General features: G+C 46.1%; 1 protein-coding gene across 1 annotated transcript; it reads right to left on the reverse strand.

The window, feature by feature from the left end:
- Positions 1-4,473: 4,473 nt before the first annotated feature.
- On the reverse strand, positions 4,474-4,707 carry PHALS_02427 (uncharacterized protein; the record flags this gene model as incomplete). The annotated part of the gene is made up of 2 exons (XM_024719690.1): positions 4,474-4,516; positions 4,559-4,707. 2 exons carry the CDS (start codon positions 4,705-4,707, stop codon positions 4,474-4,476), a joined length of 192 nt encoding a protein of 63 aa, XP_024572706.1.
- Between the last annotated feature and the right edge of the window lie 8,167 nt (positions 4,708-12,874).

Genomic DNA, 12,874 nt, shown 5'->3' on the forward strand with positions numbered 1-12,874 from the left:
TTAGATGTTGTCCTTTCTCCACGCCAAACCAGAAGACTGGTAAGAAGCAGGACATCTGATTGATGAACCTTGACGCGCCTCGCGCAGAGGGCAACCAATTCGAAGAAGATGGATGTCTCCACAGACAGAACACTGTCGAGCGTTCAAACGCTACTCGGCAGCTCGGAGCTCTACCTCCTCTTATTCAGCATAGCATAGATTCATCAGCTCAGACCCGCTCAACGAGCTGCTAGAGTGTGCATTTCAGCCAAATCGTGTGGACGTAAAGTTGTATCAGCATTCAATGTCACATTTACTGCTTCTTCAAAAGAAGACGGATGCACACGGATAACTTCCATTCTGGCCACGCCAGTGTGGAGGCCCTGAATAAAGGCGGTCGCTTTGACCGCCTCTGGGAGAGGATCGGCTGCCATACCGGCAATGAGAGTACGCAACACTTGACCAAAGTCCACCAATTCCTTCCTGCCCTGCCGGGCAACAAGAAAACGCGATTGCATGCGGCATTCAAAGTTACATTCACTGCTTCTTTAAAAAAGACGGATGCACGGAAGACTTTTATTCTGGCCACCCCAGTGCTGGGGCCCTAAATAAATTCGGTCGCTGTGACCGCCTCTGGGAGAGGATCGGCTGCCATACCGGCAATGAGAGTACGCGACTCTTGGACAAAGCCCACCAATTCATTCTTGCCCTGCCGGGCGACAAGGTAACGCGGTTGCATGTGATACGCCTGGTTAGGTGTCGAGAACACTCACAAATGCTACAGCTTCAGTTCCATACAGAAGAAAAACGCAGCTTTGACCGAAATGCCGCACGTCAGTGCCCATTCTCGTGCTCGACCACCGAGCTTGGAGATAGCCAGCGCCACGCGCTGTCTCTTGGTCTGGAGCATGGCGGATGCCATAGCCATCTCGGCCTTTCTCACCCAGAGCAGAAGATTCTCTCCATCCTTGCCCTTGAAGGTCTTAATGCTCACCATGAGCGGCTTGGGTCGAAAGGGGTCATCCGTCGTTCATGGTGACATTATGGACGGAGTCAACGCTGACATCTTCCGCTTTAAGTGCTCTAGCAGAGTATTTTCATTGCTCAAATACGCCTCTAGGCGCGCGCTGATCGCTCTAGGTCTTTGCGAAGCGATGTGTTGCACGCCCTCAGGGTCAAGCAGAGGGATCAGCTTTGAAAGCCCGTCCCGCATGCCCTGGGGGCAAATAGGAGAGCTGCTGCTTCCTGACCGAGGATCAGTCTAAACGGCTCAGGTGTAGATTGACTACCAGTGCTACCAAGTGCAGCGGGGCTGCCGCTGCTCTCTCGCTTATAAAAAGCCAAGCTCAGGTCGGTGACATTCGTTCTATAATCAGAACCAGTACGAGTGTAGTGGATCACAATCCGCTATCTTAAGGAGTAACCACAACCTTAGCTCCAGTCAAATGTACTCTTTCGGTTAAAATGTGGACTGTATTGCTTGGCATTATTTGCGGCAAAGCCGTCTATATCTCAATCTATAGAATTTCCTGATCAAATAGTCAAACCTAATTGAAATGTATAACAACTGACAGTCCAGCGACGTACATAATTTTTGTAAATGTGTAGCCACACCGTTTTAGATTACACCGTATTGTGTAACCCACACCCTTGTATGGTCACTCCATCTTGTGTGAACCACCCCTTAATACCAGGGTAAGTGTAACTCCGTTACAGTACGCAAGGCGCAGATGTTTTTGAAACATTTGCAAATACCGTAAGCTTCTTAGAACAATATCAACTACTCCACATAACCAAGATCTATTTCCCAAGGCGCGCTAGTATGGCTTATGTCTGCAGCACCCCGATCAGCCCTCGCGGCACGAAAGTTGTACCCTGCGCTCGATACAACAGCACTTTCTACAAATTAGCTGAACGCTGTAAACCTCGGTGCGAACCGCACCCGTTCGGAAACCTCAATCGAGGTATTACCCGTCATCAAGCTTTCACAACACAGTGGCAATAATAGATTTGAGCCACTGGACATAGTCTGCTCGGTGTCACCTTCCTTGACAAATAGACAAACCTTTGTACGCACCGGAGGGTTAAAAGTTAACCCAATTATCACCAGCAAATGCTCTCAATAAGCTCAAGAGATTTTCCCTGGGAGAAACGTTCAAGATATCGCAAAACGGTGAAGTTACCGTAATGGTACGGTTAGGGGGGTGAGCTGAGCTTGTCATCCGTCATGGATGAACTCGTCATCGAGCATACGTACAGAACACTAGGTGCAAACAGTGGAGCAGCTATCCGGAATGATTCTAAGATTTAGTTGTATCCTTTGTCATAAGACTTTCCCGACTTGATAACGCGAAATCCACCTCGCGTGTCATCCCCGGAGAGCGGAGTGCGTCATAAAATTGACCTAGTTCCTGGAGCCAAATAGTATGTCACACGGCAGTGAACCTTATGACGAGAATTGTGCGACGCCATTGACGCTTTATGCTGCGCCAAGCATGCGACGGGATTTGCAAGAAAGCGGAAGAGAAAAGGCATACTGTTCAGTAAGCGCTTTATATAAGTGGTCTAACATGTACAAGTAGATAATCACACATTTGCGCACGTGTGTAGCGTGTCAAAAGCTTAAGCCCTCGCTGCACGTGTTAGTGTCTTAGGTCAGTCTGCCGGTCTTGCAGAGTGCCAGCAGTCCTAAGTATGGATGTTGACTTTGACTTTCAAAAACACATGCTCAATACTACCGGTATTGCCGTCTCCGAGCAAAATCTCGTCGCTGTCAGCAACGACCAAACATGAGAATAAAGCTCAGCTGCTCTTTAAAGTAGAGTTTTTAATATCGTAATGTGCCGGTAACTGTTGTATCGATAGAGTAGAGTTCCAAGCTTTACAGACAGGTTTCGGTGAATATTGTTTAAGATGCTCACCACCAGACCAAAATTGACAGCCGCTTACCATCTGCAAACGGACGGCCGAGCGGAGTATATGAATCGCATAATGACGAATAGTCACTCATACACTTCCTTTGCTTGAGCTAGTCACTTCTGCGCATTATGTTTGCATCAGGTGACGCATTACACTGGTTGCCATCTACTAGTGCGAAGTGCATTGGTATGCAAATCCTTTCTCTTTACAGAGGCCACAGATGAGCCAAGACGTAGCCAAAGCTTTAGAGCATCTTGCTGAACCGGGACTTCAAATTTCATCGCGTCTTTTTTTAAGGGTGTCCCTTCCACTTCACTGGATACTAGTGACAGCCCTGATGAATTCGACGGTCCACCAAAAGTGCCAAGTAGAAGTGGTTTACTCCTTACACATCAAGCAGTGCCGGATGACGTTGACCCCTACGATAATGGCTCTCGTGAGCTCTCGCGGTTTCAGCGAAACTGTGATTTGCTCCGAGTATTTCGCTCCGAGATTTAGATAGGCCCGGTCTTGGGCTTACTCTCCGGGCTTTGTCATCGCACTGCATAGCTTTAGGCACCCGCCAGCGATTTGGAATGCGATGCTGCTTTAAAGCAAAGGGTAGTTCAGCTAGTGGGGGTAGTGGACACGTGCAAGTTTGTAGCCAAGCTCTTTAAACCTAATTGGCTCATAAAGATGAGATCGTGGTAAGGCTTCAGTAAGCTTACGTAAAACAGTAGGTGTGTTTGAGACGTTAAGCGTACAGCTCATTACTAAAAAAATTACAACAGTGAGAGGTTCAAAGTTGCATAGTCGTTCTTTTAGAATTCACCGACACTTCATTTGTAGATGGCATGCTTGCATTCAATATAATTTCTGCTTCACAACATTCTATGAGTCACATTTGCCATTGTTATTGGCGTATTGCTTTTGTACAATCTGGCTCTCATCCATGGTGTGACACACTCTGCACATGAAGCTCAATCTCATAGCGATGATATCATAGATTTTGCTATGAACTATGTATCAGCAAGTCCCGGTTATCAAGACCCCTTATACTAAGATCGGACCCACTTCATGCGGTGTAAAGCATTCAAAGTTCAGTGTTTATCATGAAGGCGTTTAAAGCTTTTCGAAGAAATTGAGTAAGCGTGGGAACTTTCTATGCGAGTGACAACAGATCTGAGACCTTTCGTTAAAGAGATAGCTGTTACCGCTTCTGGTAGTGGATTTGCCACCATCGCGGCGGTGAAGCTTGAAGCCCTTATATATGGTCGTCTCATTCTTATCGTGACTGACTGTTAGACAAGGGCCTGGAACGCACCAGTTACGCCTGATTAGGCTGTGCGGACTATCACGGCATTTGTAATTTCAGTTCCATCCCGTGTCAGGATGCAGTTCTATTTATAGATGTTCTACGACAGCGCTCATTTCGCTAATGGTTTCTTAGCTTGGAAATCGCTCGCGAAAAGGCTATTGCTCCGTCCGAAGCATAGCCGGGATTATGACAATCTCAGCTTCTCTGACCTAACCTCTATCCTCAAAAGGCTGAACGCTAACGTGCAAGCACCACACGAACGTCGAGGGAACAACCAATCACATCAAACGTATGCTTTTTACAGACTCCTTCGCCTCGGGTCTATGTCACCACAATATTGATGCCGCATCAAATGCGACTTACAATTTTCGTGTTGCGATGCCCGGCCGAAGTGCAGGAGGGTGAATGAAGATTTCCGAGCGTGTCAGTGGCAACAAACCCAAGCCAGGCTTTTGGATGTCGAGCTGTATGGCGATTCTCTTAAATGCTAGATCAATATCAATATCAAACATCATTGGCCTGCGTGGGGTTAAAAAGGCTGTATGTATTTAAAAACGGGATTAGTAGTCGCATGGTAGCCTTCTTGCCAGTGTCCTTAGTTTTACGAAAATACTAAATAAATTATAGTTTCGGTAAGGCGTATGATTACTTCAGCTAAAAAGTAGTTGTTTTGATACGGGAATGAAGCTGCGATAGCTTTGGTGCTGGACCTGACACTCTGAGCAACGATGTTGCAGGGTTTCTTGAGCAAAAGCGCGGAAGACAGAAGCGAAGAGCAGATGACAAACGTAAATCACCGACTCCTGAGTGCATATCTACTGCGACAGAGTTTAGAGACGGTGTATCGCAGTGACCAGAGTGTTTCCGTCGTGAAACGTTACGGAACAGCTGTCAGCCAGTGTCCATGTGGCAAAGCGGAAACGAGAAAACGCGACGATGTGTTGCGGAATTCTTTACCACTGCCGTTGAAGACGAGTCATGAACAATGTGGGTCACGGTTAGATCAGGCTACCGTGAGTTGCAAGGAAACGCTTCGCTTTAGAGCTACTAAGGTTGGTCCATTTTTGTCACGTTTGAAGGTACTGCTAAGTCAGCACTACCGTGCGATATGCTTAGCGTACGAGTAGTGAAGCTGCTTAGGCTTGAAAAGAGAAGGATAATTTACCTGTGAGTTACGATCAGGATATCTCTAAGTTCGTGGGTCTCCCCATTGCCTCCGAAACTCTTATTAAAGTGACATCATTTCAATCGGATATTTCGCAGAGCATTCCATGACGGTGATTTTACCAAAGTGGTACCGATGGTTCTGAAGAAAATGTTGACCTTATCACTTGTCGTGGATAAGTTCATTTTGAAGACACTTGTAGAGCATTTTGTACGAGAATTGAGATGGCCTTCTTCGAGGGACCAAGGGATTCTTTAACCCCTTGATCAGGAGTGTCAAGATATGGCGGCAAGTGGCTCATCACGCTGCTGCCTTAAAGTTTGCATCAAAAAAATAACTTGCTCCCCGAAACAAAACTACGTCAGAAGCCAATGGCTCTTACTAGATAATTGATGTGATGACATCGACGCGTTCTTTCGTGCGAGACATGACTTGAATGTGATATGAGATAGAAAATCGTGCAATCGGGCACCAATCTTCTCTTTGGCAACACCAAGAGACAGAGTGTGCGTGCTTTCAAGCGGGAAAATTTCCGCTCATCAGACACGACGGCCCATCTTCGGTAAGAAAAGATGTTCTGCAGAAGTACACCGATGCTTCCAGCTCTTGGCTTAGCTGATAACTACTAAAAATTCTCTATTTGAGACAGTGCTATCCATCTTACTGCGGAGAGTACGTCAATCGAGATGCACTGGAAGTGACTGAGATCTGAAATTAATGCTGTTTAGGCCACATCGTGCCTATGCACAAACCTATCTTTGTCAATAGTCGTAAAGAGCACGGGGAGCAGATGTGGAAAACCACATAGAAACTTGCAAATAATTCCCGAATGAATGTGTGTAAACGATCATTTTGATGACATAGACAAATGTGTTTTTGAAGCCACCCAACTTTTTATCTGATATGCTTTGAGGAATGCTTGGCATACAGGCAGATCCCGCAATAAGCAGCGTGTTCGAAACTAGCCAGTACTCCATCTCAGAAAAACTCGCGACGTACTTTGGTTTGACCAACTACTCGCACAATTATAGCGCAAATTATGCCAAAATGGTATAGCTCCTCACCCCTCCTCTTATAGAGCTGTGCAAATGGTGGTTAAAAAATGGCCTTTAAGGCTGTGGATGAACGCATCTTTTGTGCCCAATTTCGACCTCTTTAAATCCAGTCAGTCATTTCAGATCGTCTGTGATGCTTCAGGCTTTACTATTGAATCTGATAAGCAAAGACCAATCGGTATAAGTGCGTATACTGTTTAAACTTAAGCCAAATATATGTGACCGATTAGATTGATAAGGGCAAACTCTAAGTTACTCGTTGGTGATCAGGGCTGCTTCCATAGCTAGCTCTCTATCGCAGACTTAAACGCTGGGGGCTTTACCTTTTGTCCCTTCATAGGGGCACACTTGAAGCCCTTAAGGCTTGCATCTTTGTACCCATAGATCTGGCATAGTGGCCCTGAATGAGTACCTAAAGTGAAAAATTCTATCATATTCAAACTGCTCGAACACTTTCACGCGCTTAGTTGGCTCGACCAGCAACGATACTGACAAGATTTAAAGTGCCCTGTAGATGCTTTTCATATTCAGAAAGAACTCATACTGAGCTGGTCTTATGGGAGGGTAATATCAACCTTTCAAAATTACGAGAGGATTCAGGACTTTACTTTACCCACGTAAGCATTTATGTGACTGCGGATGCTACCACATTCAGGGGGTATGTGCGGTACTATTGAGTACATATGCCTTATACATTTGTAAAATTTTCTAAAAGACAAAAGGGACCAAAGTATAAATTATCAAGAAGCGTTCAGGTTCTATCAAAAAGAGATTCGTGGTACACGTGGGCTGTCCGCCTTGCGTCAGACAGTAAATCGTTTTATTAATGGACATAGCGAAACGCATTTAAATAGTATTACTACAATTAGAGTTAATTTTGAATAGATATATTGAAATACAAAACAATCAAGGTAGCTAGCTAGTTTGGTAACAACTCATTGTTCCTCCCGTGCAGGGAGCGTCCGAATCCGATCTCTGAGCGTTTGTTAAGGCGACCTCGCTGAAGCAAAACTTTCTCTTTCTTTAAGCCACGACAACACTGGGTGAAATTTCGAGTGACTCCCACGATCGAGGCTTTAAAATATATTTTTTTGCGAATAAAACACGATTTGATTGATTGCCTATTCCGAAATAACTCGACCCGCTCAGAAAGAAAATAGCATTGTTGCGCTCGATGAGGTCAAAGAACTGGCGGACCAAAGGCTTGGCGCGGTAATCGTTCGCCTATACGTGCTCACCAATGTGAAACGCTCTGGACGATACATCAAAAGAGCTCTAACTAAGCGTTGGAGGAAGCACAGATAACGTCGCTGATAGAAAGCATCCAGCCCTTTGAGAATAGATACAAAAACACGGTTTCGGGCTTGCTCCGAAGAGAGTCAAAGCACATCCTGCTGTGGTCTCCAAGCTAGAGATCCGCGGATGAGAATGAACAATAAAGCGTGGTCCCTCTGCGAATGGCGCATTTCCAATACGCGAAGATTTGAGACGACATATGTCGCACGTGTTTCCACCGCCTGATCAGGCGTATCGAGTGCATTGGAGGTTCTTGCCAAATTGTCAGGCGAGGCAAGAACTAGCATACAAGTCCGGAGACTACGATTTCCTATCGACTGAATGGAATTCCAAAGGCAGTAACGTACCTCCGGACGGTCTCGGCTCACACCGAGGTTATTCAAGTCTGCCCTAGGTCTAAGAAAAAGACAGTGAGTATCGCGCTAAATGTGAAGTTCGGCTTCCTCTCTGTGAAAACCGGATTGTTCACCGGAGGTAGTAGCTTCTTTATTTGTTAAAGAAATATTACGACGTGGTGATAGGAGACTCTTCACGCGTGTAGACTATAGAATGTCATTGAAATTACCTGCTGTTTGAATTGTATATTGCCTCACATGTCAATGGTCCTCATTGACGTAATCTTTGATTTAAAAAAGGAAGCGAGTTTGGTAAAATTAGTAAATTAACCCGCTCGGCGCTATCTCAAGGTGGCAAAGATGCTAATCTAAGTCGGACATCGTGCTAGTTAACAATAAGCTAAATGCAGCCATTACTCCGCGCAGACGTCGATATCTGGAAAAGATCTGCATGGTCGTTCGCGTGTCTTTGCCCAAATTGTTGAGAGACAGCGATATAACTCTGAAATTGGTAAGCGTTGAGCGTGATGCTCTGGGATTATTACTTTTACCACTTCAACTGTTTAACGCGCCAGTGACGTTCGACCATCTGGCGACAAGCGGTTTTAGCCATCATACCTAAAAACGATCGTTGTTCAACATCCACGGGTCGTCCAGAACCACATAAAACACTAGCAGATAGTGCCCGTATATTTCGCGCTTCAAAACAAACTATTTCTCAATATATGCAAATGTGGCTTTAGCGCTAACGTAGTTTCCTTCCTGTGATGCTAACTGGGAGGAATGGCATGCGGGCAATTTTCAGATAATTAAAAACCATCGTGGAATAAACTGTTTCTTTGAATCAATCGCATGGCTTGGTCTTTGACAACAACATTGCAAATTATACCAACAAGATACGACCTCTCACAAGTTTTTTAGGATTGGAGGTCGAATGGTGCTTGTAGAGGGAGAAGCAAAGGCCTTCAAGACTGACTATGAAAGTCAGTCCTCATTCGAGTTCTGAAATATACTTTCTCTCTCAAGTCCTGAGCGGCCATTTCATGTCGCTTGAAGAGCTTTAGCCATTTTTATGAGCTGCGAGGTACTCCAAGCAGATGTCAATGAACAGTTGATCGTGTTTTCAAGTTCGTCAGCATAAATTGGTGGAGAAGATTTTTTGGCTCACGACAAAAATTATCTTGCAGTGAAAAGTTACCTTGCTGAGTCAGGACGCGTCTGCTTGGCTAAGCCGCCAATCATCCAAAGTGATATTGTGATGTTGCGAACAGCAACGTTGTTATCGTACATTTTACAACGAATGCTAAAATGGTTGCCGAGTTTTTCGTTGAGATAAAAATTCAGACGGACTGGCTTGATGTGGTGGCAAACTTTCATTCAGTTTACTCCGACAATAAATTGATAATTGTGATGATATTGACGTCGCCAATTGTTGAGGCATCACGTAAAGTGTACATGTATGACGCAACGTGTGTTGCGCTGCTGGAGGTGGGAAGCAGAAAGCTTGCGAGCTCCGTTTTTATTGAAGCACACAACTTTTTTTTTACAATCGCTGTATCGCAGAAGTAATCTATTTGGCTCGCATCATGTGGTTGTACTTCGTGGTTGAGAAATCAAGTATTGAGTATTATACGAGACATATGGTACCTCTTGGATGGCCTCTTCGGAATAGAATGAACATGCGGCTTGATGAGAGCTAGGTATTGATAACCGACGATATAAGCGCGTATATGCACACATGAGACCGTGTTAGCGGTCTAGATTCTCGCCGCATGGTCAGTCTTCAGATTCTGACAGGGTGTTGGTAGTCCAAAAATGGTAATTTTTTTAATCTTCCAAAGATGCGCTCGATGATCCCAGCATCGCAGTCTTTGTAAACCGTCTGAACAAGATTACTGATACAAGTAGAGCGATGACCGGCGAGGAATCAAATTATCCTTTCTCGACAAAGTTTTTGCCGGCATAGCTTGCTGGTGGCCATTGAGCTGGATCTGTATCCGCGCTTTTCAGCAAATTTTAACCACTTTGATCAACATTATAGATATTAAATTGGACATGTTAACTAGTGACCATCCGCAGTGAGATGGTCAGACAGAATGCTTTGATCGAGCTGTGAAGAATAGAGACCGTGTTACTGCAGCTTTTTGCTCCTATGAAGGTTGTGTTTTATGACGCAGTGCGTATCTCCGGAGACCTCACCTCACATTTTATAGAAGATTTGACTAATATTCGAGCTTCTTTGAAACCACCGCATTGTGGCTCGGGACTTAATGTTTAAGGGGCTGTCGATACAATTAGACTCGCCGATATCAGTCCGGGTACCCATCGTAGCGAATTTGTCTTCAACACTGGGTGCGTGACGATATGGCAGAGACCACGATGCCCAGAGGCAGCACACTGATTTCCAGATACAAACTCGTAATGACAGAATGTTTCATTGAATGCCACAGTTCTATCTTCACATGCAGTGTCAGCGGTCTATAGAACTAAATTGCGACCTCGCTGCATCAAACTGCTTGTGATCGTGACAGTGATTAATGTATACTGTAAACGTCCCGGATAAAATGTGTACGCATCCGGCATTCTTCGTGACCTAACCAAACCAATATTACATCCCCACTTTACCAACCAGTCAAGTGTGAATCGCGCGGTTAATTTGAGTAGCGTCTCTATCATCTCTAGAAGCTGAGCTACCCTCTGCTGACGAACAACGAAGGGATCCTAAGTGCCATAAGTTCCTTAGGATAAAACGTGCGATGGCGTAGCTCTGAGAATGCATCCAAAACTTTGCCCGCCACACTTTAAAACACATCGCGAGCCTTTCGCACAGTGTCGACATCTCTGCATAAATTTATTCGTGAAGTGTTATTTGCCGCTAGCGTTTCCCTATACGCGATGAAATAAACAATGAGCTGTCGAATTTTATTTCCTAGTTTCAGATAAAGTGGAAGGGACGTCCACACTCATGCGAGTTCCACTTCTGTAAAATTGCCCTGACACCATTGTCGCTAACAACCAGGCACACGCTTAAATATTTTCCCCCCTGCAAAGACGCTGAGTCACCTATCGCATCGCGGTACGCAAGTCATAAAAACTTGCTTAATTAAAAGCCCGGTACGCTATGATATAAAGTCTTGATTGCGCTCATGGATGAAACATACGAGCCCACAATCGGTGCGTTTGTTAAAACAGGCTCCTTGAGTCGAAGCTTCCTTCGTGCAAAGTGCACGACAACCTATCACATTCCCGGTGAGAAAACGTTTCCAATCCCTGGTCTTAATGGAACTTGTACCTCGATCAAATCTTTTGTCAGTTACTAATTTGTCTGTAACCAGAGCCAAGTGAATATAAACAGTGCGATAGCTCATATACGCAAAAGTTCAGGTTGCTATGACTTTTAAAAAAACGGAAGCCAGTACTTATGATATTTCACCAATGTAGTACTATCTCGACGTTTGGCGCAACACTTCACGGTTAGGTACATTGCTACATCATATGACAAGGTGTGCCATACACCGGTGCGCTCTTTAAATTGGGCGCGCTTTGAAGTCCCGCTTAACCGAAGATGCCTTACCAGCGCTTTCTTGTAGTCAGTAAAAGCATTTTGGCGAGCGTTGACCACCTTTGCACGTTTGAAGGCCTCCGCACCGGCGTGATCAGAATGGAAGTCTTCCGTGTGCATCCGTCTGTATTTGAAGAAGCGGTGAATATGGCATTAAATGCCGAATTCAATTTCAAGTCGGCACGACTTGGTTGAAATGCACACTTCAACAGCTCGTCGAGCGGGCCTGTGCCCATGGATCTCAGCTATGCTGAGGACGAGGGAGCAGAGCTCCGAGGAGCCGGGCAGCATACACACCTTCGACGTTGCTTCGTCTGTGGAGACACCCGTCATCTTCGGAATGGTTGCCCCGGCGCAAGGCGCGTCAAGATTCTTCGAACCATCGCCTCAGTGCCTACCAGTCTGGTTCGTCGCGGGGGAACGACACCACCCAGTAGGCGCGAGGCGGCCTACTGGGGAAGAACTGAGTTCTGCTGAGTCTCAGGGAGGTAGAGATCAAGAGGGCCCAGCCCCGAAGGATTTCCTGCTCTTGAACACGGAGCGTGTATGCAAACCGGGCTTGCTGGTCGTGGAGGCGACCGTAAAGGGCTTCAAGAAGCTATGGAAGATCCTCATCGATTCCGGGGGGTCAGGCAACTATGCTTGACGCTTCACGATAGAAGGAAGTCAGCTGTACGCTGAGGCGCTGAAAGCGCGGTTGGGTGACATCGTCCGACGGAGACACGTATCTGGTCCCCAATGTCTCTGTGGACATCGGAGTCAAGTTTCTTGAGTTTGATAGCGTAGAACGCTGTCTAGTCTTAGACTTGGACGCAAGGTATGACCTCATCTTGGGAATGGCATGGTTGGAACCCCATGAGCCATGGATTGATTGGAGATCAAAGACCTTGGGCGCTACGCGCACGTCTCCTGGTGGAGCTTTGGCCAGTCGTGAACCCACCTCTGCTAGGAGGCAAAAGCGCTATTGGCGAGAGCACTAGACCGAGACAGTCAACGTGCTGGACATTGGAATGTCCGTGTTGGTAGACATCAACGGTGTATCGAACAGGAGTCCCGAGCGTGGCTCGCGAGCTGATCGTGGAGTGGCACGTGACCCACTTAGCGCTGCTCAAATATCGAAACAGTCGCTGCATGTCATGTGTGGCATGGTCGGCCATGGGCCGAGGCATCGAGGGCGAGGCCCCCGTGCTGCACGTGAAGTGGCACGTAAACTACTGAGCACTGCTCTCGTTGCGAAGCAGTCGCTGCATGCCATTGATGGCGTGG

Source organism: Plasmopara halstedii, assembly GCF_900000015.1.
Source record: "Plasmopara halstedii genome assembly, contig: Scaffold_194, whole genome shotgun sequence".
NCBI lineage: Eukaryota > Oomycota > Peronosporomycetes > Peronosporales > Peronosporaceae > Plasmopara > Plasmopara halstedii.